At 40.3% G+C, this 23116-nt stretch overlaps 2 protein-coding genes across 2 annotated transcripts; one reads left to right on the forward strand and one right to left on the reverse strand.

Moving 5' to 3' along the window:
• The first annotated feature begins 58 nt into the window (after positions 1-58).
• On the forward strand, positions 59-14376 carry naa35 (N-alpha-acetyltransferase 35, NatC auxiliary subunit). The gene is made up of 23 exons (XM_071917979.2): positions 59-117; positions 2189-2317; positions 2493-2526; positions 3516-3630; positions 4291-4365; positions 5023-5190; positions 5643-5709; positions 5928-5971; positions 6081-6131; positions 7054-7137; positions 7316-7430; positions 7992-8170; positions 8767-8826; positions 9083-9189; positions 9367-9433; positions 9789-9887; positions 10423-10601; positions 10786-10922; positions 11063-11130; positions 11667-11807; positions 11986-12108; positions 12804-12884; positions 13414-14376. The coding sequence occupies exons 2-23, from the start codon at positions 2197-2199 to the stop codon at positions 13471-13473; spliced, it is 2175 nt and encodes a 724-aa protein (XP_071774080.1). The 5' UTR covers positions 59-117; positions 2189-2196; the 3' UTR covers positions 13474-14376.
• Positions 14377-15088: 712 nt separating this feature from the next.
• LOC139926304 (trypsin-like) lies at positions 15089-18008 on the reverse strand. The gene is made up of 5 exons (XM_071917981.2): positions 17947-18008; positions 17072-17234; positions 15919-16211; positions 15696-15835; positions 15089-15581 (listed from the first exon to the last, which is right to left on the reverse strand). Exons 1-5 carry the CDS (start codon positions 17981-17983, stop codon positions 15426-15428), a joined length of 789 nt encoding a protein of 262 aa, XP_071774082.1. The 5' UTR covers positions 17984-18008; the 3' UTR covers positions 15089-15425.
• Positions 18009-23116: the final 5108 nt, after the last annotated feature.

Here is a 23116-nt window from a genome sequence, read left to right on the forward strand (position 1 = left end):
ATGAAGGACTACATATCCCAGGTTGACATAGACCTATGACGTTACATTTGTGCGCCGCCGTCTCTCCAGCCTTCGAGGAGATCTTTATTAGCTACATGGTTAATAAGAAATAACAAGGTACGTTCTCATTTTCACACAACGAAAATATGACACATTGATAACAACATTCGTATTGTAGATGTTTCATTAACATCTGGTATTGAACGATCTGTTAAATGGATGATGTTCAGGCTTTGTTCACATGAAACGTCCAATGTGGTCAATAGTAGTTAGCTTGTTAGCATACGATATATTTTGACTTTTTTTTTTTTTTTACGAGCTAGAGTTATAGCGTTAACATTAATGTTCTGTTTGTTTGACAATATATTGTGCATGAGTGGTCTGAGTTGCATTCACCTTGCATCTTTGTGTAACTCCTTCTAGTCTGACATAAAACTTTATTTGCATTTTATACCTCATTAAAGTGCTCTTCATAATATATAAAATGGCTCAAATGTAAATGGAAAAAGTATAACCCATGTTAACTATTGTTACTGCTGTTAGTATGTTCTGAGGAAAAAGTACTGTCTCTCTCAACAAGATGACTCTCTGAAGGAAATGTAGCAATATGTTCCCTAATTTACATAATTATGACTGTCAATAGCCTACATAAGACTTTGCTGATTGATATGAGTGGATTCATAATGATAAAAAAAAAAGCACTGCTCCTGACAATGGAAGCACTATGCCTGCTGCCTCTCAGCTCAGTCTGCAATGATAGATAGATAGATAGATAGATAGATAGATAGATAGATAGATAGATAAATGGTGTATCAATATTCTCTGTAAATATGCCTCCAAGCGCAGTTGAACAGGGCTGTAAATCCAGCCAGGAAGGATCGGGATCTGATTTTTTCCAGACTACCCACTTAGCCTTCAAAGTAGTGACGGCCCCCTGGTTCACAAGGGCCTGTCTCGTCACAGAGATTTCCAGTGCACTCAGGCCTGCAATTTACACCTTTTTAGGCTCTAACTGAAGCCAAGCCGCTTCACAGAGCATGATGGTAATCCTTCACTGTTGTCCTACTTGACCTCATGCTGAACTGCTTCTTCAGCTGATGAGGAAGTATATAAACACTCATGAATGAGTATACCAACCCCGCACCAGGGCATGCCTAGCTTTTGGAGAAGTAACACTGCCTTTATTGTGATGGGAGTTAAAGATTCTGAGAGCGTACAGCAACCTATAGGAGAAATAAATACACATTTGAAAACATGCTAACTGAGTTCATTCAACTCTTAGAAAAAGAAAATATGCAAAACAGTTTGTATGACAGATTTGGTAATTCATATTTCTGATTTGCTTTGAGATGAAAAGTATTGAGTGGCATTGAAGAGATAATAATGCAGGGAAGTGTACACGTTTTCGAGCGATATCAATGACTGGGAGAAAGGGTTGATATAGCTGGACTACTCTGTCCTATTTCTGATTATTACAACATCCATGGCTGCTCAGTGGTTGACATATAGAGATATAGCCTAAACTCAGGCTCTGTTTTGACTGCTATTCACACTGTATGTTCAGAGTTTGATCAGGCAGGAGGATGTTTGCCAACTAACCTTTGGAATGTCCAGACAGAAGGTGAAGGTCTGTAGTAAATGATTGTTTGAGTGCTACTGTATTTTTCAGTCCTGTATTTATACATTTATAGGCTAAAGCCTGCACAGCCAACTGCTCAATACTTTTAACACTGGCAATGTTATGAGACTAGAGGCTCTCCATTAGGTCACACTTCACAGAGAGTCCTTGGGCTAGAAATATGGAGCAGTTGAATGTGTCTATTTCTGTTTATTGCCTATTTTTATGCCAGTACCAAGTAGAAAGTGACGTGTAAACTATATAGCTGTGTTTCCAATTGTATCTTAGTGCAAAGATCTTTTTGCCCCGTGGAAATCCAATGGACAAATATGATCATAGTGTATTACGATACTTTTGGGAACCAAGGCCCAGACTCGGAACCAAATTTAGTGAGGGTGAAGATGCAAAGTGGGTCGCTGCCTTCTGTCTGGTGGATCCGCTCATGACATGATATCTTTTTCAGTCAGCGCAAGTCCCATACGGAGACAAAATTTATTCAGTTTGGATCCCAAGCTGGAGAGGAGAATATTTGGAAAACTTTGCTCTGTTTCTGTTTGCGTTCGTCTTTAGCGGTCACCATGGTGATGAAGTCGGCCGTTGAAGACGATGATGCTGGCTGGGGACTGGGCATCCCAGAAAAGATGAAGAATAATGCCAACTGGGTTGATATTACACATGACTTCAAGGGGGCATGCAAAGGTACAGACACTGTGTTAGTGATCTTGTGTGTGTGTGTGAGTGTGTGTGTGTGTGTGTGTGTGTGTGTGTGGGGGGGGGGGGGGGGGGGAGAGGAGAGGGATAGAGAGAGTGTTTGTGGGAGAGATTGTGCAATTATGAAAGGACTGACTTGTTCCCTCTGTGTTCCTCTGTGCAGAATTGAACCTTGGGGAGTTGCTTCATGACAAACTGTGAGTATGACAACATATTTCTTGCACACTCACTCTTGATTGAGACATGCTATTTGGAGAGATTTTAATGGAATTGCAATGAATTTGCCTTTGACTGCATACACCCTGGCCCTTGGTGAAGGAGCCAAAGCTTACCAAACAGGTTTTACAAGGCAACATTTTAATGCAAAAATGCACTTGTCTTATCAGCCTAAATCACAAAGTGGGGCTGTAGATTTGCCCTATTTGCCCAAATGAAATTCTGGTGTTGGGGATGTACACTTCTCTGGCCACTGGAAGTGACAAATCAAAACTTGAGAGTGAAATTCAAACTGTCTCCTAAACGGCAGCTAGCCAGCGCTCTGTCCAGAGAAATTTGGACTCACAAATATTAGATGTTTTGCCTCTCTATTCCATTTGGTATAAAGCATTACAGACCGGGTGGGTTGGTAAACATGAGCATGCTGTTTGCAGTTTACTGACATTACTTTACATGATTTTTCATATTGTAGTTCAATTTTGTTAAATAGCTACTGTACCTCTCGCTGCCATTTTGAGACACCAACGTGCGAACTTGCCTAATATCAGTTTACCAAAATATCGGGCAGTTATTGGCATGTAATGAAATATAGGATATCAGACAGTCACTGTTGTCCACCGCCAGTATGATGGATGTTCCTTCCTGACCACATTAGTATGGGTTTCAATGGAGCGTTTTGGTGTCCCATGGTTTCAGAAGCTTTTCCACCTTGACAAGAATTAAATTTGGGGTGAAACACTGAATCCTTGTCATTTTTAACATGAACATGTCAAATTTAAAGTGATATCTGCAAAAAATATCAGCTATTGGCAGGTTCAGTCCAAAAATATCAATATTGGTATCGGCCTTAAAAAAAAAGCATATTCATCAAACCCTTGTAAACACACACACACACACACCTACACACACACACACTCACACTCACACTCACACACACACACACACTCTAACTTTTCTATTATGGTGGCAGGTTTGGCCTGTTTGAGGCCATGTCAGCCATTGAGATGATGGATCCTAAGATGGATGCTGGAATGATTGGGAACCAGGTCAACAGGAAAGTGCTCAACTTTGAGCAAGCTGTCAAGGTACAGTACTGTTGACCACTCACTGCTGTGAGTGGTCAACAGTGAAAATGGGATTTGAACGGTTTTCCTGGGCGGGGTCATAAAACTTGGCATATACTGTAAATACCAGTTGTGAAAGGCAGTATTGCTAAATTCAGCTTTTTGCTGTGTTTTGGTAAAGAATGCTTCCCAGAAGGACTTGAGCAATTTTAAAATGATACTTCCAACTTCCTCTTCTCTGCCAATGTTAAATAAAATCAAGATGGCACGAGGGACAGGAGTTGGAAACTAGCAATAGCTATAATCTCTGTATGCAGAACATCAGTTGCATCAACTTGTTTGTAACCAGTTGAAGTGGCACTATGTTAATTTGCATTGTCCCAATCAAATAAACTAAATAAATAAATGATAATGTCACAGTAATCAAGTTTCCTTGACAAGAATGTGGAAATCGGATGTTCACAACACCTGTGCTTGGAAAATATTTTTTTCTCAACCAGCCAAATGATTTTTTAAAATCTAAATAATAAAAGAAAGCACAATGCATGTAAATTGAACTAATGTTCAGAGTAGATGATTCCATATCTGTGAATTGATTGTTTATATTGTCAAACTTGGCCTAACCTTGTCATCCTCCACCTGGTTCTCTGCCGTTCATATCCATCTCTCTCTCCCTTCTAGGACGGTGCCATCAAGGTGAAGGACCTGAGTCTTCCTGAATTGATCGGGATCATAGACACGTGTTTCTGCTGTTTGGTACGTTTCACTTGCTTGACCAGCTATCCAGCCTATATATCAACAGATTAAAGTTAGGAATCCATCAAAGTGCATCTCTATACGTAGGCAGTATGGGCCCTGAGGTTTGCTCTCTGTCGATGACAAGCTCATTTTTTCATAGTAATAAAAATGTGATATTTTACTGATACCCAGAGGGAAATTCCGCTTTCACTTGGCTCAGGGTCAGCTACAGGGGAGCAGGACAGCGGTTCCCACCAGTCAAAGAATTTCTGGAATATCATGGAATTCAGAGAAGTGTATTTCAGACAGGGAAAGTCAGGGAATTCTCTTGGGAAGTCATGGACCATCAGGGAATCTTAAAAGAGGACCTTAAAGGAGTATATACGAAAATGTATTTTACAGCTTTTTCACACATTCATTGCACTAGATGATGTTTTTTAGCTGTTTTTACACATTATATGGTCACCTCTCCTCTCCATAGCAAGCCCAACTGCCATGTCTGTTTACACTTTTAGAACTTTTCTGAGCTGAAAAGCAACAACAAACCAGGAAATAATAAACATTTTTAGGACATGGAGGCATTTCCACTTAGCCATGGAAAGGAATTTTACATCAGGGCCAGTGCGGGAACCCTGACATTCATGTGTGTGTGTGTATGTTTGTGTGTGTGTTCAGATCACATGGCTGGAGGGCCACTCCCTGGCCCAGACAGTCTTCACCTGTCTGTACGTCCACAACCCCGACCTGATCGAGGACCCGGCCCTCAAAGCCTTCGCCCTGGGCATCCTCAAGGTGTGTGACATCGCCCGGGAGAAAGTCAACAAGGCCGCTGTGTTCGAGGAGGTAAGCAGCTTTTACAGTGTGTCAGTGTGTGTGTGTGTGTGTGTGTGTGTGTGTGTGTGTGTGTGTGTATATCTGTACTACTGCACTTGTGAGGACCAATGAAATCTGGACATGATAAGTTGAGCAGTTTTGAAAAGGAAAGAAGAAAAAGAAGTTACACGCCTACAATTAAGCATTTCTATAGAGGAGAGACTTTATTTTTCAAGTAAATCTTTATGTCTGGATTTTAGTTAATTACCTAGGTTTTATATCCCTTGTATCGCTGTGTTTTTCTGTGTCTTCGGTTAGGCATTTTGCACTATCTTTCATTTTCTGAGACATGCAAATTATCCTCTGCAGATTTCCATTTATGCAAACATTTCTTTGAAGAGAGTTGAAATTGTAAGTTGCTGTTGATGATTCAATGTTGTGTTTATAGTCTGAGTCATCCGCTGCTTTATATTGTTTTATAGGAGGATTTCCAGGCCATGACCTATGGCTTCAAGATGGCCAACAATGTTACAGACCTGCGGGTGACAGGTAAAAGCGCTATACCATAATAGTCCAGTGATGCTGCAACTTTATGTATACTGTGGAAAGCTTAAGTCATTACAGATTTGAACTGTTGGTTAAGGAAGACAAATATAATTGACATTTTCTTTCCTACATTGACATTTTCTTTCCTTCTTTCCTTGACATTTTCTTTCCTTTTGGTATTTGTGTCCCATGTTTATTGATGCGTGCGTTCGCCCTACCAGGTATGCTGAAAGACGTGGAGGATGAGTTACAGAGGAGAGTTAAGGTAACTGCTCTTGACCGGTTTTAAGTCTCAGCCTTTGCCATTTTACTGAAATACCGCTGATGCAAATGCTGCTCCTGATTATTACGTTGTTTTGTTGTTTCTCCCTCAGAGCACACGCAGCCGACAGGGTGAGCAGCGAGACCCAGAGGTCGAGCTGGAGGTAAGTCAGTTCATTCATCCATGTCTTGCAGTTTTTGCTGCATATTTGTTTTTAATTTGTTGTATGGAAATGCTTCCGGAGCAGCATTTAGACCATCTGAAATCACAGCTCTCTATTGAAACTAATACACAATAAATTACCTTCTCTCTGGCTTTATTCAGGAAACTGCTATGGGGATGTACTATATCAGTCAGTCTGTCTTGTGACTTTTAGAAATAGCTGGTAATTACTAGAGATCTGCCAGTTTAACTAATCATCATCAAAAACATTCTTCTATTTTCATAACAACAAGACTCAGTAATATACAGATAATACAGGAGTGTGTTATTTAGCGTGATTATAGGTATGATGGTGATGCGTTCAGGTAAAAGGTGTTTGTTCTGACATGGTTGCAAGTTCTCTACAACATAGGATAAGGAACAGGTCAAAGTGAGAAAAATGATTGACAAGGTCTCTGGTTACCACAACTGTAAAACATGGGCAGGTGTGGTCCACATCTTCATAAAACATTGTTGGCCAATCAGATTGCCTGGCTGGAACTGTCCTTGGTGCTTACCAATTCAGCCTACTGCCCCATTTGTTCCTGTCAGTATTGAAATAAATCCCAAGTCTCCCCTCTCAGTCTCTGGCTGTCTTAATCTATACCCCTCCCCTCTCCTAGCTATCAGACTGTGGGACTGAGACGGCCTTTAGAGACCCAGCTCTGGAATTTCCAGCTGTTTCACTACAATAATAATAATAATGGAAAAAAAAATCCCAAAATGGACTAATCTCTTTGAGGGTGGCCTAAACAAAAACAAAATACACATTTCTAATTTGGTGTATCTTGTGGAGCTTGAAAAGCTAGCCAGGAAAATTCTATATTTATTGTATTGCATGTGTGTGTGCTTGTTTAACCTCTCCATATGCTTTATTTTCCCAGCATCAGCAGTGTTTGGCACTTTTCAATAGAATCAAGTTCACACGCCTTCTATTGACCGCACTGATCGCCTTTACTAAGAAAGAGGTAATATACCTACAAACACACACACTTCATAGACATTGAAGTGTTTTATTTGTGTTTTTTATTTATTGCTCTTCACTGCTGAGGAGCAATAAATAACAGAATCACATGTACTTACGGACACTGTGTGCATGTGTGTGTATATGTGTGTGTTTTGTGTTTATGGTTGTATCCCTCTCAGACCAGCTCGGTGGGTGAAGCCCAGAAGCTCATGGCTCAGGCAGCTGACCTCTTATCAGCCATCCATTCCAGTATTCAACATGGCATCCAGTCACAAAATGACACCACTAAAGGAGGTAACACACACACACACACACACAAACACACACACACACAGACACACACACTCACACATTTGTCTTTCAGCCATCCAGTCAAGTCAAGCCAAGCACTCAGCTTGCTTGGCATGAATTCATAAAATGACAGCACTAAAGGACCAGCTATAAACACACACACACACACACACACACACACACACACACACATACACACATACCACACATGCTTACAGTTCATCTTGGAAACCAGTCACAACAACACAACCAAAGGACCTGTCACACACACATATGCAAGTTCTCATATAGTGTACACACTCTTGCCCTCCAGCCCTCCAATAAAGTGGTCGGCATGTCACCTCAAGCAGCTACAGAATGATACCAGTAAAGAAGGAAATGCACACACAAACACACTGAATGTGCTGCCTTTACCGCTGAAACACATTTTCACAAATCCAGAGCTTTTTCTATCTCACTCTGTTTTCCAAATTTTGGGTGAGACGGCCTCACTGAAGCTAAATTTGTTCCTAACTGTGTACTGTGGACCAGTCCTAACCTGTGTGTTACCTCTGGGTGCTGCAGACCACCCCATCATGATGGGCTTCGAGCCGCTGGTCAACCAGAGACTGCTGCCCCCCACCTTTCCTCGCTACGCCAAGATCATCAAGAGGGAGGACATGGTGGCCTATTTCAGCAAGCTCATAGAACGCATCAAGACCGTCTGTGACGTGATCAACACCACCAACCTGCACGGCATTCTGGTAAACACAGACACCCGTAAACACACACTCGGACACATGAACTCATTCCCCAACCCTTAAGTTAAACCCACTTGCTTCGCTTTTTTTTGATATTCTGTTGATCCCCAAAAGGAGAAAGTCTGTTCTCTCGCCCCCTACACAAGGAAGTCATGTTAATTTTACCCTAATCCAATCCTAATCCTAAACCAGAACCCCTAACCTTAAATTTGCTGCTCTTGCTCATGATGTTCAGATTTCTGAGCCCACAAAATGGTAAAACCACACTTCACACAACGAAATGATGAAATGAATTCTTTATCTCTGGATCAATTATAAAATCAGACAGACATTAACACTCACTCATTATTCCTGGCTGTGAACACTAAAGATGAGGCTATTTTTCAGAATGGTCTTTGCAAATAGAAGAAGACGGAAGCACCGGTACAGTTGCCAAGAATAGCCAGTGCTGAAGAGTATAGTTTTGTCGGATGGCTTAATTGGAACTGAATCTTAACAAGGTCTTAGACACATACTTTCAAAAAACAAAATAGGTAACAAAATAAAAAGTGATAGAGACATTGACGTTGATGTGAATATTGTGTTTGTGGCTTTTCCAGGACTTCTTCTGCGAGTTCAGTGAGCAGTCTCCCTGTGTGCTCTCCAGGTCTCTACTACAGGTGAGCTAAAAATCACTGTTCTGATTGGTGCGTCTGATAAGTCACCGCTTTTATTCCTTCCTCTAACTGGTCTAGTTATAAGGGTTGCTCCTCTGTCACCTAGAGTGTGCTTACAGTTTTTATAGTTGGCACAAATGCAACAATTTATAAAACTGTTGTAATAATATCTACAAATTACTTTCAGATGATGCTACACAATAGGATATTCACTCAAAATCCAGGGTGAAAACTAAATTAATTGTCTCTTTAACTCCAGACAACGTTCCTGATCGATAATAAGAAAGTGTTTGGGACCCACCTGATGCAGGACATGATCAAAGATGCTCTCAGATACTTCGTCAGTCCGCCTGTCCTCTCGACCAAGTAAGTCTGCCATATGTTGAACCCTTGAATCATTTAGGACTATTAAAGTAAGTGTTGTTTCATTGCGTTGTTTATGGCTGTGTGTAAGAGAGCTATCTGCAGCCTTTCTTGATTAGGTATTCTGTGTGCGTGTGTGTGTGTGTGTGTGTGTGTGTGTCTATGCCTGCGCTTCTCCAGGTGCTGTCTCTTCAACAACCACCAGGCGAAGGACTACATTGACTCCTTTGTCACACACTGCTCCAGGGTATGTTACCTGACTAACTGCACCTTACAGGTTGCAGATTTATCGTCTGTACGGTCTGGTTCATCCCAATACTCACTCAGTCGCTCAGTGCGATTTATGGGCTGCTTTCACTACGGCGTCAGTCTGCTTCCCCAGTTGAATTACACTGAATGCTTATGAGGAGAGATATAAAACAGATGCTGATGGGAGCTGTGGCATCAAGTGAAATCAAAGGATTGTCATTTTAGGATTCTGCAGTTTTCCAATGTTGGGCGTGCCATTGAAACTGTGAGCAGAGCTATCAGCGTTTGATAGTGTTGATAGCTTTGACATAAATGTGTGTGTGTGTGTGTCTGTCTGTTATTTCTCCCCACAGCCGTTCTGCAGTCTGATCCAGATCCACGGACACAACCGAGCTCGGCAGAGAGACAAGCTGGGACACATTCTTGAAGAGTTTGCCACGCTGCAGGATGAGGTGCGCCTCAGCATTTTCCTCTGCTGCCACCTCTTGTCCATCTCTCTTTCTTTCCTCTCTTTTTCCAGTCAAAATCTGTCAGAATTTATGATTGAGGATCCTGTGAAATGAGGTGTGTAGTGTACATATGCATGTGTGCGTGAGCTTGCACTTGGCTTTGTGTGAGACGGTGGACATGCACGTGTTAAAGGTAAAGTAAGATAGAGATTCAGATGGGAGCATTTTAGTTATGCTCCCCTATATTTCCATTAACCCATAACACCTTATCTCCTTGTTATGGGTTTACTCTTATCCATCCTGTAGGCGTTCACAGTGGATGAGACTTTGTAAATGCTTCTGATGAAGCTGAGAGAAAAATTGGGTCAGTTTAGAATCAGATTACATATTTTCAGCAGCGTGGAATATATGGTTTTTAGGTCATATAAGCACTAGTTTGTTTAGGACAAACTATAGAACAAGACACGCAAACCTCATATTGTTTTTCGACTAATCAATAAACAAGCTACGTACTGTCTCTGTGTGTTTGGCCCTGCAGGCAGAGAAGGTGGATGCGGCGCTGCACAGCTTGCTGATGAAGCTGGAGCCTCAGAGACAGCATCTGGCCTGTCTGGGCACCTGGATCCTCTACCACAACCTGAGGATCATGATCCAGTACCTGCTGAGTGGCTTTGAACTGGAGCTGTACAGCATGCACGAGTACTACTACATCTACTGGTAAGAGCGCACACTCAAGTCTCTCACTGGTTGGCACATAATCAGAATTACGGTCCAGTGCCTCCTTAGTGGAACTGAACTAGTACTGTCATGATGCAATACCTACTCAGCATGTTTGATTTTTGTGCCTGTGTGTGTGTGTGTGTGTGTGTGTGTGTGTGTGTGTGTGTGTGTTTGTGTGTAGGTACCTGTCAGAGTTCCTGTATGCCTGGCTGATGTCCACTCTGAGCAGAGCAGACTCCTCTCAGATGGCAGAGGAGAGGATCCTGGAGGAGCAGCAGAAAGGACGCAGCAGCAAGAAAACCAAGAAGAAGAAGAAAGGTACATTCTGCTGGGAGACTCCTTGGCTGAGGCGGACTCTCTGTGCATGACATGACCACACTGTATTAGCCCGAGTCCACAGGGAGGCTCTATGCCGGCTAACAGCGGATATTGATCTTATGTTTGGGTTTCTTGCGCAGTTCGCCCGCTCAGCAAGGAGATCACCATGAGCCAAGCCTACCAGAACATGTGTGCTGGCATGTACAAGGTAGGACATAAAGATATAAATACACACACACACACACACAGGTCATATAGACACTAGGCCTGTGCCGATTATACAGTAATCTTTATGATTATTATACAATGAAAACCTTAAAAACATACTGGACTAGGCTTTAGTTACTTAAAAACTAATTTATCAGACATTCCTCTTTTTTTAAACATGTTTTAAGACTGTAGAACATATGTAAACAAAAACAAATTATGTAAAATACTTTTTTTCTTAAAAAACAAAAGTAATAAACAGCAATCTATCAATCACAATCAATAACAGCATCTAAAATAAAGTATTTTTAGAGGGTTCCAACTTTTGTGGGAAACAAGTCGCCATTATTGCGATGGTCGCGATAATTCAAATTCAGGGCGGTGTCATAATATATAGTAATACCGGTTATTGTCCCATCTCTAATAGACACGCTGACCCCTCTTCTCTTACACCTACCTGTAATTCGCTCTCGCTCTCGCTCTCTCTCTCTCTCGCTCTCTCTCTCTTTCTTTTTCTCTCTCCGTCTCTCTCCGCAGACCATGGTAGCGTTGGATATGGATGGGAAGGTGCGTAAGCCTCAGTTTGAGCTGGACAGCGAGCAGGTTCGCTACGAGCATCGCTTCGCCCCCTTCAACAGCGTGGTCACCCCCCCACCTGTGCACTACATCCAGTTCAAGGTAGTGTGCGTTTGTCTGTGTTCGTCTGTGCACACGTGTGTATAAGCACACTAGAGTATATCCAGTCAGACGCTTTTCTCTCACTCTTTTTCCCTTCCCCTCCCCACTCTACTTCTTTCCCTCCTCTTTCCCTCCCTGCACCTCTCTCCTCTCCTCCCCCTCTTCTTGCCTCCTCCAGGAGATGTCCGATCTGAAGAAGTACAATCCTCCGCCGGGCTCCGCCGACCTCTACCTGGCGGCCAGCAAACACTTCCAGCAGGCCAAGCTCATCCTAGAAAACGTGCCCAGCCCAGACCCCGAGGTCAGCAAATTTGACTAGTGTGAAAGAAATCCCCGCTCTTACAGAAAACAGTTTGGTGTTCAGCATATGATATTCCATTGCTCAGGAACTATGAGTCCCAAAATTCTCCACTACTTCTTTAGTTTAATTGTCAACCTCCTTGTCAAATATTATTTGATTAACTCTATAATATGGTAAATTAATTAGAACAGTCTTATGGGATCACACCAATGTTCCCCAGACCTTCACTAGTTTACAGTCTCCAAAGCTTCATGCGTTTGCAATAGAAGGTAGATAGAATAATACTGTAGATTCTTCAGTAGTAGCCTAAAATATAGTTAGTATTTAATTATTAGTTATAATAGCCTGCCCAGTTGGTTGCAAAAAATCTCTCCAGGATAAGAGTTGGAAAACTACCTGATTATGTCATGTAAGAGACCAAGGCCAGTCTGGAGAATTGGTCCATGCGAACCACTGATCTGTCTTAATGATGTCTTAGAATGAATTTTATTGATAATGCGGGTAATATTAAACTGGCACTGGGACATTGAAAAGCTGTGTGTTTGTGCAGAGGTTCACAACATTGTGCTGCTGTATTGCAGCAACCTAAGTTAATTAGTTTGACTTTTATGCTACTGAAGAGAAATGTGCTTGCCCATTCCTATGTCCTCTACAGTACAAAAGATTAATAACCAATTATGATTGGTTGGTAACAGGTGAACCGTATCCTGAAGGTGGCCAAGCCCAACATCGTAGTGATGAAGCTGCTGGCTGGAGGGCACAAGAAGGAGACCAAGGTAACACGATACACACTTTCCTTAGAGCCCTTATCATTTGTTATTAATAGTATTATTATTTTTATTATGTTAAGACTTGCTGATGAATCTGTTATGCTCCTGTTTTTACAACCAGTATAAATGTGAACAATTAGCAACTTCAAAGAAGTTCAAAGAAGTTGTAAAAGTCACATTTACATCCAATAAATGGAAATGTAAACCAAGCCAGCAGTGGGGTGACAGTGGTTCAACACGAGTTACCAGATTCTAATTCTGGAATGGATGTTTTATTCAAAACAATAAAAAAATAATAATCCTGTGATGTATGTGTGTAACAGTGGGCTTAATATTACTGCCTAAAGTTACAAAAACTCACTGTGATCAGTACTTGTGGCAGATACATGTCAGTTTACAGAATTTAAGCCTTGATAAGAACTAATACAAATCAACTACAACTATAAATGACAGGCAACTTGATGGGCTTATTTTAGGTGTCTTCTGTAACAGCTGTGCATAATCATGAAAACATTACAAATCTGTCCATCCCTAGGTGCTCCCAGAGTTTGACTTCTCGGCTCACAAATACTTCCCAGTGGTCAAGATTATCTGACTCTGCTCCGCACCACGAGCTGCTGTGACAACCTCAACGCTTCACCTGTAAAGACCACACCCTCACCGGAACAAGTGTGCGATGGCCCTGATCCAGTCCTTGTCTGAACAAGTGTGTGTGATACACCTACAAGGAGTGTTTGATACACTCAATCCTTTCTTCACCTGAACGGGAGATGTGACACGTGAACCCAGACCAGAGATCCATCAACCGGACCCAATCTGAGTGACAGTATTCACATCTGCATCTGTGAAAGTGTATGTGTGTATGTGTGTGTGCGTACGTACGTAAGTGCATGTGTGTGTATGTGTCGGAGAGATAAGCTAAGGTGCTTGCGTGCGAGGAAGGGACTGTGATGAACTGGCCAGAGGAAAATGTTGTAAGCTGCATCTAAAACAATCTCTAGCCGTATACTTGTCAAGGATTGAAAACAAATAGCAGCAAGCCTTTTATGTACATGCTTACGATCTGAATGGGAATGTTGTCTTGTAAAGCACCAGTCACATGTGACTGATGGATGGCATCAGTCTGTCTTGTGAAACCTAGACAGGGCGCTCCAAGGAGAAGGACCACATGAAGATCTTGCAAGTCATTTTTATTGACAACTTAAAGAGTAAAGTTGCATGAACCGAAGGCCTATGAAACCCATTGAAAACACATTTTGCTGTCTAAGTACCAAGTATATGGTTGTCACTATGAAAAGAGGGCCATGAAACATTGAGATCTTAGAGATACAAGGTGCATCCAACAGCTGTGCTAGAGATACTTTCCCAGGCCAGAGACTCATCATCTGTAACCCAGAGCATCTTCAATCGACTGCTAACACCAGCAAACCCAAAGGACTGAAAAACTACAACTCCCACACATCTCTGGAACTGAATAAAACTTGTCTTTACTGTGTTATTTCTTTTGTTTTTTTTGTTATTTTTTAATGTCACTCAATTCCTTACTTGTTCGTGAATTTCACACATTTGTCCATTATTGGTTTAAAAGACAATAAAACAATTTCTAATAACATACATGTCAATCAGAAAAGAATCCAAAGTAAAAAACGTATCCAATTCTAGTTGAAAAGTTGGTTTTGCCATAGAAACACAAAATGGATATTCGTGTTTATAGCTGGTTTGCAATTTGTTCAGTGTTAGTATGTAATGTTTCCCCAACCATTCATTAAAATCTGGCTAATTAGGTCGATGCATGTGGAGAAAAAATGGCGGTAACAAGCCATCACCCTTAAACGCCCTCGAACTGCAGACATCTGTTAAACTGAACTACCTCATGACCTAATAGCCTTCCAGCTAACCACACTTCATTTTCAGCTGAGTTAATATAAGAAAGAAGTAAGTATACCGTATATAAGTATTTCTGAGATATAAACTACCTGCTTTGCCACTGCAGTGGTGTGGAGGGTGAAGTTACACAGTACTGTCCCACAAAATGCTATGGCAAAAGTGATCCTGTTGTGAAGAAATTACCAACAATATTCAGTTCAGATTTAATTTTCTCTTTGCAAATTGTATGTTTGGTAGACAGATATAACACACAGACAATCAGGTTTTGCTACTCTGGCCCACTGAAAATTGAGAAACTGGATGGATGAGACAGTTTTTTAAAAATCTTTTACAATTTACTTACTAGAGAGTTTCAGTTTCCAATTAATTTGCTTGTGCACTTTGCACCTTAACTATAATCAATTAAATATGAAGAGAAAGAAGATAAATAATGGTAGAAAATAAAATGGTGAAGAGACACACGATGGGTTACGTGATACATGATTGTTTTAAAAGCCTTTTTTCAGTATCAAGTTGTTTTTCAGGTAAAACTGCTTTTTAAATGGAGTTAAATCCAAATCCAAGGTATTGTGTTAACATTATGAGAACTGTTATAACACACAATCCATAGATCCATCTATGGATCACAACAATCCACCTGCAAAGCACTAATAAAAGCTACTACAACTGCCAATTCTTACGTATGGTTTCATCAATCCACTGTCTGTAGTGACAAATATCTAGGATTTTAATTGGGTTTGCACACTCATCAACAGGGTTGCTGACAATAACACCATACAAGACTCCGTTGTCCTCCACAGCTGAACCTGCATCTCCCTGCAAGCGAGATGGAGAGAGAAAGGGTTTCATCGGTAGGTCAGTATCACATAGTAACTTACAGTATATGAACAAAAAATGAAGATAGAATTTTTAAAAAAACGGATGGTTTACTTGGCAGGCCTCCACACCAGGCTTCCAGGCACACATGGTGTTTGTCTCGTCACTGTGGTACTTCTCATCCGATTTAGCATCCTCACCACATGCAGCGATGGCTGTGGTGGCACACCTCAGGTCTTTGGGGGTTTTCACTTCTGAGGATTTTAAAAGAAAGGTCAGAAAAATATCTTCTACTTCTGACAGGCGAAATTGAATCTAGCATCTCGGTGTGCCTCACTTGTCACGTCGGCCTTCTTGGCTCCCCAGCCGCCAATGCGAACCTTCGTCCCCTGATTGGGTTTGGCGCAGGAGTCGGCAGGAGGAAGCTCGATGATGGGGAGTTTAGAAGAAACATCTTCGTTCAGTTTTATGAGCATGATGTCATGAGCCTTCTCGTCTTCACCTTTGAAGGTGAACTGTTGTTCAACTTTGATGTCTTGCTCGTTTCTTTTTGTCTTCCCCTTCATGAAGGAGATTGCGTTTTTATACCACGCCACATCGTGGTTTAGGCCAATCTTCACTTTCACCATCCTGCAAAAGAGGAGGCAAGGTGAACTCAGACAGACATCCATCATACCCATGGCATAAGTAAAACAGTTTATCTGGTCTTTTTTATTTCTTTCTTTATTGTTGTCGTTTACATTATTTTCCTACCTGATGCACCCTACCTCAATGCCCCTAAGTCTCTCAGGGCAGTCTAATGTTGTTTTTTCTTTGCAAGCTAGGCTAATCTAACAAGATCAACCTTTTTTCTTTTTTTTTCCTAGTAGTCAACTGTATTTTATTCAGCCTACCATATACCTCAAGGAATTGGAAAGGATTTGGCAGCATATAAGATTACTTACATTATTTAAGAACACTTACATTAAGTGTTCAATAACTAATGTTAACTAATGCATTTACTAACATGAATTAGACATGATTAACAACATTAACAACGATTAGTTTATGTTAAATGCACATGAATGAAGGGTTTCAATTTAGACTATACATTGGCATTAACAAACAACAACATTACTTATTGCAATTTATTGTGCATTTAATATGAACTCATCTTTCTTAATGTCACTGTTCATGCTTAATTGATGTTAGTAAACACAGTTAACAAACATGTATAATACCATTAATTAATACTCATGTGTGTTTAACTAATCTTTGTTAATGTGTTATTCATGTTTAATTAATGTTAGTAAATGCATTAGGTAACATTAGTTAATGAACATTGAATGTAAAGTTACTGAAAACATTTCTCCACGATATTTCATGACATCTATGCCCGAGTGAATACATTCGACTCCCACAGGCAGCTGGCAGCACAACAAAACCGACTCACACGCTCGCTCACTCCCACATGCTTCCACACACACACCCTCACGCTGGATGTTTCTTACCGTTCGGCGCAGTGAGAAGCAGTGAGGATCCAGCGGGTGTTGAGCAGAGAGCCTCCACAGAAGCTTCCCCCTTGGATCGATTCCACCTGGACATGGTACTGCCTCTCCTTTCCACAGGGCTTACTCCCAACAACCCTCTTCTCAACGCCCTCCGATGCCGCACCTGATAGATGGAGGAGGAGCAGAGACACAGCATACACCTGGGTTTCTGGGTTTCTCATGACTTCAACCCCCGGTCACGTCATGGTGCGCCTGGGTTCACACATAGGGAGCTCTAGTTTGAGCCTGGGTCAGAAGATGAGGATACATTTACTGGGTTTTGGGCCCTTTGGAAGACCCTGACATAGACTGTTTTTTTTCCATTCATGCTTTTGCGTTTTGTTAAATGTAGTTTGGAAAGAGTAGAGGCCCAAAAATGGCAGAGCAAATGATGATGATGAAAAAAAATAGCTTAAATAGAAGTAATTGCGTTCACATGACAAAAATGAACAGACAAACACGTTTCAACCTAGATGGGTCTTCTTCTTTTACACTGCCTGAAGAAGACCCATCTAGGTTGAAATGTGTTGTGTGTAAGAAGTTAATACCTGAATGTTTCTGTTCTTGACTTTGGAAGATGTGCCACCTCTGTTCATTTTTGACATGTGGACACAATTACTTCTGTTAAAGTGTTATTGTTTTATACATGCAAGGAAGCCCTGTCACTGTTTTTTCTTGTTAAATATTCCAATGCATCTGTCAGACACTTGGAACACGTTTTGAAAAGCATATGGAGTGGAAAAAATAACGTTGGCTTCCTCCAAAGCAGAGTGGAATGCCCTTTAGCTCCTCTAAAAAATGAAGATCTGAATGTAGTTGAAAGATGAAAAACTCACCACCTAGCATCAAAAGCAGAACAAGGCACGGCTTCATCGCGGTCCCTCTGGATCAGTGTAAGTGACGGACTGGGTGATGCTTCAACTCTTATATTAAACGTATCAGATTCGGACATTATTTCTATTGGATGCCCCCGTGGGCAGAGACAAAGTTATACGTGGCCATCAACGCACTCACCACCCCACCTTTCATAGCCATGTATGGCTATCAATGCTCATTCACCACAGTGTAATAAACTGTTAGGGTGTGACAAGGAGAGACAGTGTTGGGACACTGGAAAAGCACTGTAGAAAAAAACTACCTTTACCTTTTTCATAGCAAAAAACAAAAGAAAAACTGCAAAAAAAAAAAACAATGCTGCCCCTTTGAAAAGGGCAAATTAGCCAAGTTTCATCAACCAGATTATGGTGAGTCATGCTTTCCTCTGAACTGGAAAAACCATATGCACTTTGTTTGAAATAGTGGCAAAGTCTCTGGGTATCATCAGCAAAGTCCGCTTTTTGGCTTCATCAGATCAATATCTTTTAACACTCTATTGCAGTATTTTTTTTTATTTACCCTTACTTCACATACTAGAACAGTGCTTTGACTTCCATGTTTGCTACCAGTCTCCTCAAGCTCCATACTTTACTAAAGAAATGTGTTAGATTATCCACTTTCAGCAACTCAACTGAATATTCACCACTCATTTGGCAACCAACCAGATGGGAAACACTTTATAATAACTTTCATTAATAAGCCTTCAACAAATCTTTAATAGACATGAACAAACAATTAGTTCATACTTATGTCATAAGTTACAAATGTTAGTAAATGTTGAAACGGGAATAATGGCAGAGGTTCATCTCATTTGGTTTCAGAGAATTTGTATAGATAACCCTCTCCACACAGTATCTTTTGCTTGATTAAACATGACAGTATATTCAAAACAATACAATTTCCTTACGTTCCACGATAAAATTCTAATTGCAATTTATAATTTGAAAATATTCACTAGACATCAAATTGTTGTAAGGCTGGTAGCCTATTTAATATGTTATTATTCATCTGGATGACCTGAAAAGTTAAAATATAAAATAATAATTATATAAAACTCAACTGAATATGGGACAATGGTCATAGGCTTTTATCCAAATGAGGATATAAATGGAAGACGTTATCTTGCCTACATAGCTGTTCAGTCTAGATATACAGTATTACTTGCCACCATATGAAATGGAATTTAATTAATCTTAATTCTCATTCCATTGCCACGATGAAAGAAAAAAACTTTTTATTGGGGCCACGGTGCTTTCTGAACAAGAGTAAAGACAATACAAAGAACAGCCCGACACAACATAGTGTAACAGTACAATGGTAGGTTTCACCTGAATAAATAAAAGATCGTATAAAAAGGTATCTTAACATTGTCGTAATCAGAATTGGAATTTAAGTATTGCAATATTAACAGTATTAGTATAAGTGACTGTGGCCAACAAGTTCATTCAATATTTTATGTAAAAACAGTTTCCCCTCGTAGTTTATATGGTGATGACAGCAAAAATAAGTTGACAAGAAGTATGACAACACAGAGGAAAATTATAATGGAAAAATGTGTAAGGAAGGTGAAGGAGTAACATTTTATTTGGATAGTCCAATGTTGACACTAAACTAATAATCAGGTGACAAAAAGTAGATGTTCAACAAAGTGTCACTTGTCTATTTGTTGCATTTGTAACCCTAACCCCAACATAAATACTCCACAGTTTAGATCTTCTGTGTCTTATGGAGAACTGGCAATGAGAGCATGTATGTAAGTATGAACTATTCAGTTGAGGTTTATATAATTATTTTATATTTAAATTTTTCAGGTCATCCAGATGAATTGAATATTAAATGGGGAACAATAGGGCCTTACCTTAAAATATAAATGATTTGATGTTGTATAGTGAATAGCGAATACATTTAAATTACACAATATCAAATGCAAATATTTTGCAATCAGAAGTCTATCTTGGAACGTAAGGAAATTGTATTATCTTGACTACAGCCTACTGTGTTTAAACAGCAGAGATAAAATGACACTCTGCCATTATTTGAATTTGAATTTATAGCGTCATGTGCTTTTCCATTGAGATTGTGTGTGTGTGTGTGATTAAACCTTTTCCAAATTCAACTAACATCAGGAGATGCCCACATTTTCATGACTGTACCTGCAAAGGGACATGAGATATTCCTGTTCAGATTCTAGCCACTTTTAAACCGATTATGGCAACACCACAAGGCCAATCAGCTCTATATCTCTTCAGTGGCCATTAGGGCTTCCCTTCTACAACTAGACCAAGTTTTGGAAAAATGAGCAGGGCGGCTATGTCTAAACTGAAAATGAGCTCTCCAGTGCCTCCATGTTGTTTGATTGGGCCAATAATGGAGGGTTTGTCTCTTTTTCCATCTGCTGACAGGCCATAAAGTTTCATGGTGTTTAAGTGAATCCATCCGGAAGTTATATGCTTTTGTGAGAAGCCACGCCCACTGCCACACCCCCTTTGGCCAATCAGTGTGAGAAGTTAATCAATTCTTCCTTGCCCCATGACCAACCTTTGCCTAAAATCTCACTTTTGGGAAATGTGAGATTTTCAAATTGACAGTGTGAGAGTTGGTCTGTCTGTCTGGGCCACATCATTAGCATCTTCCAAAAAACAGCCACACCAAGCGACTGGGAACTACAAACCCCACATCTCCCAAACTGAATGAAACAAATGCCTTTGTAGTGGTAATAAAAACATCTTTTTTTTTTTATTTGTTATCCTGCTGTCTCTTAATGCCTCAATAAAGCCTATGATTACTCAAACCTTTCACAAATTTGTTCATCAATGATTCAGAATAAAATACAAACAAGTTCAAAACAAATTAACAAAATGTGAATCCAAATCATGATCTCTCCAGGTACACAGACTTCCAGTTCAAACGGTGGGTTTTGTTACACAAACAGGCAGACAAAAATTACTCCCTGACAACACAAAGCAGTGGCAGCCCAAGCTTTGCTGTGTCAGAGAAACTAACCCACAGTGAATAACGACATCTACAAAACAACAATACACCATAAAAATCTTGTCTTAGAACTTAAACAATTTGTACACGAGTGGAGTGCGCCTTGTGAGTTTCACCAGGGGGAAAACCACAAGGCAGACACAAGACACTTTTCATCAACATAACTGAGGGTCCGCGTTCATAACTTAGAACAGGAGTGCCGATTTGGGCCCGGTTAGTCTCCTGTGAAAATCACACATGAGCAACATTTGGACAATGTCAATGGGCAATTTTACTGACACTATTATATACAGTATATACTTTTTTTTGTTCTAGCTCACTGTGCTATCCCTTTCTATAACTGCCTTTTAGTTGTGAAGTTGACAAGTTGCAACTTGACCGGTGATCCACAATCAGTACTCATATTCTTATTTTATTATATACTTAATTTGTATGAAACGTGATGAAAACAAGCCCAGGTAAAAAAAATAAAAATAAAAATAAAAATAAAACAATAAGTTAAAAATCCAGGTTTCTTCTAGGAGGGAAAGTTACCTTCAAAACTTTGACTTAACAGGTTGAACTCTCCCTGGAAGGACTTTAAAATCATCAACTACCGTTCCTAACATCCCATTTCACATTGTGTCAATATGTAACCACCCAGGTGCAAGTCATTTCAGATAGGCAAAAGACGGCACTGTAGGAAGATAACAATTTTCTACTACAGGGTTATGGATTCTGTGTTTAAAAATGTACAAGGGTAGCTAACGCAGAACAGAATGTAATGCACATTAATGGTCAGGATTAACAAGAAATGATCAATGCACAACAGACATTATGGTAGTTACAATTAAGTGAGTCACTGTGAGTATTTAGTCAGACTGCCAGTTACCTGTGGAAACCAAAAGAAATTATAAGAAAGATGTAGAAAGAAAGTATAAAACACAAGGCAACAAAATATAGGATCCTGCCACAAAATTTAACATAAACACCTGTTTTTCATGCCTAACTTTTTTAATGTTTGTACTCACCCACACATAATTTTCAATTCAGTTTAGTTTTGAGTTGAGCAGACTGTACTGCATGTGGGCTAAACATTAAAAAAAGCACAGCTGTTGAACGCTCACATCTACTGGTTTGCAGGTGCCTGAAAGTACAACACATTGTTCCTACTTCAATTAAATGTCCTTCATTCATAGTTTTACAGCAGTTCTCGGAAATCCCACTCCAGTTTCTCCACAATCTATACAGTCCATTCGATTCAGCAGACCAGGGCCAGTATCCACAAAGTGAATTCAACAACCTCTGAGTAGGAGTACTGATCTAAAATCATTAACCAGGTACCACCGCTCTTTATCCAATCTACCTATTCTGAATTAAAGGAAGAAACTGTTCCAAGAGCAACTGGTCCTACCTGTGCTAGGGGAAACTTGATATATACAGGACTGGCAAGGCCTGTATATATCAAGCATCTCAAAACAGGAGTGCTGATCTAAGAACACCATAAAGGTCTTCCTAACCATTCCCTTCATCATGATTTACAACTGTTTTACTGATCCTGGGTCAGCACAAAGCCTTTTAAAATAACCGATGTAGACTCTTTAAACATTTTGAGATGAAACATGCTGAACTCTTGAGCTCAACACACATCCAACATTTTGTGCTTTGAAATATAGCTGGGCATCAAAACCTTGCTGCCAACAATATGTCAAAGCATTTCAAGAAAGTGGCACTTCAGAAACAGCTGGTCACTGATCATCCCATGCTCGTTTTTACAGTAATAATGTTCTATGACTTAAAACCTGACAAAGTTAAATAAACAGATAAAACCAGTAGCTTATTTGTCTGTTTCTCATGTGGCAAATACTGTGCTTTCTATTGAACTGAACCATCTCTTTTGCTGATGTTGCTATGGCAGCAAGGGGGAGGATGCGTTTTTATTTATCCAATCCACTGGGTTTAGCGTCAGAGTCTCACAAGCTACTCAACACTTCCCTTCATTTAGTGCCAGCAATTCGGAAAGCCTCATTTGCCATCACGGAGTGACATCTTTGACCCAAGGCCTATGAAGGACTTTGTGAATACTGGGCCCAGGAGTAACTTAAGGCAAACTGTGAGATGCTGTTGTACCTCTGGCAGAGCAGCAGAGGTTGGTGTTGC

The sequence above is a fragment of the Centroberyx gerrardi genome, chromosome 8 (genome assembly GCF_048128805.1).
Source record: "Centroberyx gerrardi isolate f3 chromosome 8, fCenGer3.hap1.cur.20231027, whole genome shotgun sequence".
In the NCBI taxonomy this organism is placed as follows: Eukaryota; Metazoa; Chordata; class Actinopteri; order Beryciformes; family Berycidae; genus Centroberyx; species Centroberyx gerrardi.

What these genes read in the sequence shown, in the direction of transcription:
- naa35 (XM_071917979.2), top strand. Translation starts at nt 2,197, where the DNA reads ATGGTGATGAAGTCGGCCGTTGAAGACGATGATGCTGGCTGGGGACTG. An exon ending in GAGTTGCTTCATGACAAACT is followed by an intron (nt 2,527 to 3,515) that starts GTGAGTATGACA and finishes TTATGGTGGCAG; the next exon opens with GTTTGGCCTGTTTGAGGCCA. An exon ending in ACACGTGTTTCTGCTGTTTG is followed by an intron (nt 4,366 to 5,022) that starts GTACGTTTCACT and finishes GTGTGTGTTCAG; the next exon opens with ATCACATGGCTGGAGGGCCA.
- LOC139926304 (XM_071917981.2), bottom strand. Translation starts at nt 17,983, where the DNA reads ATGAAGCCGTGCCTTGTTCTGCTTTTGATGCTAGGTG. An exon ending in GCTTCTCACTGCGCCGAACG is followed by an intron (nt 16,212 to 17,071) that starts GTAAGAAACATC and finishes CCTCTTTTGCAG; the next exon opens with GATGGTGAAAGTGAAGATTG. An exon ending in CTGGTGTGGAGGCCTGCCAA is followed by an intron (nt 15,582 to 15,695) that starts GTAAACCATCCG and finishes TCTCGCTTGCAG; the next exon opens with GGAGATGCAGGTTCAGCTGT.